The following is a 346-nucleotide window of genomic DNA, read 5'->3' on the forward strand; positions in this document are numbered from 1 at the left end:
AAAAAAAAAAAAAAAAGCCTGAATTGGAAAACAAATAAAGAAATCAGGGACAATCAAAGATAAATATTTGATGAAGTCTTGGTGCCCCACAAAAATTTAAACATTTAGACTCAAATCAAATGTTTGGCTTCAGTCTGAATTTCTGTACCATATCTGTTCCAGGACACTAAATGGGAAAGTTGAATGTGACTGAAGAGAACTACAACTAGTGGTGTTAACTAAACCTCACCTGGCACAGGAAATATAAGCAAAATAAACCAGGAATCTGTTAAATACACCCGTACAGCCCTGTGCTGTGTGCTGCTGACCTGAGGGAAGTCATTAATCTCCAGCTCCTCTTCGTATC

General features: G+C 37.3%; 1 protein-coding gene across 1 annotated transcript in view; it reads right to left on the reverse strand.

Annotated features, from left to right (window-relative positions):
* Window positions 1-346, reverse strand: part of ddx46 (DEAD (Asp-Glu-Ala-Asp) box polypeptide 46) — a gene marked incomplete at its 5' end in the record, with an annotated part of 7,106 nt that overhangs the window by 1,290 nt on the left and 5,470 nt on the right. The window contains 1 exon segment of the mRNA XM_035666099.1: window positions 309-346. This exon segment is cut by the window's right edge and continues 205 nt beyond it. Within this exon segment, the coding sequence (XP_035521992.1) occupies window positions 309-346 (38 nt within the window).

The sequence above is a fragment of the Morone saxatilis genome, unplaced genomic scaffold (assembly GCF_004916995.1).
Source record: "Morone saxatilis isolate NCDOM2014 unplaced genomic scaffold, NCSU_SB_2.0 Contig20, whole genome shotgun sequence".
Lineage (NCBI taxonomy): Eukaryota > Metazoa > Chordata > Actinopteri > Moronidae > Morone > Morone saxatilis.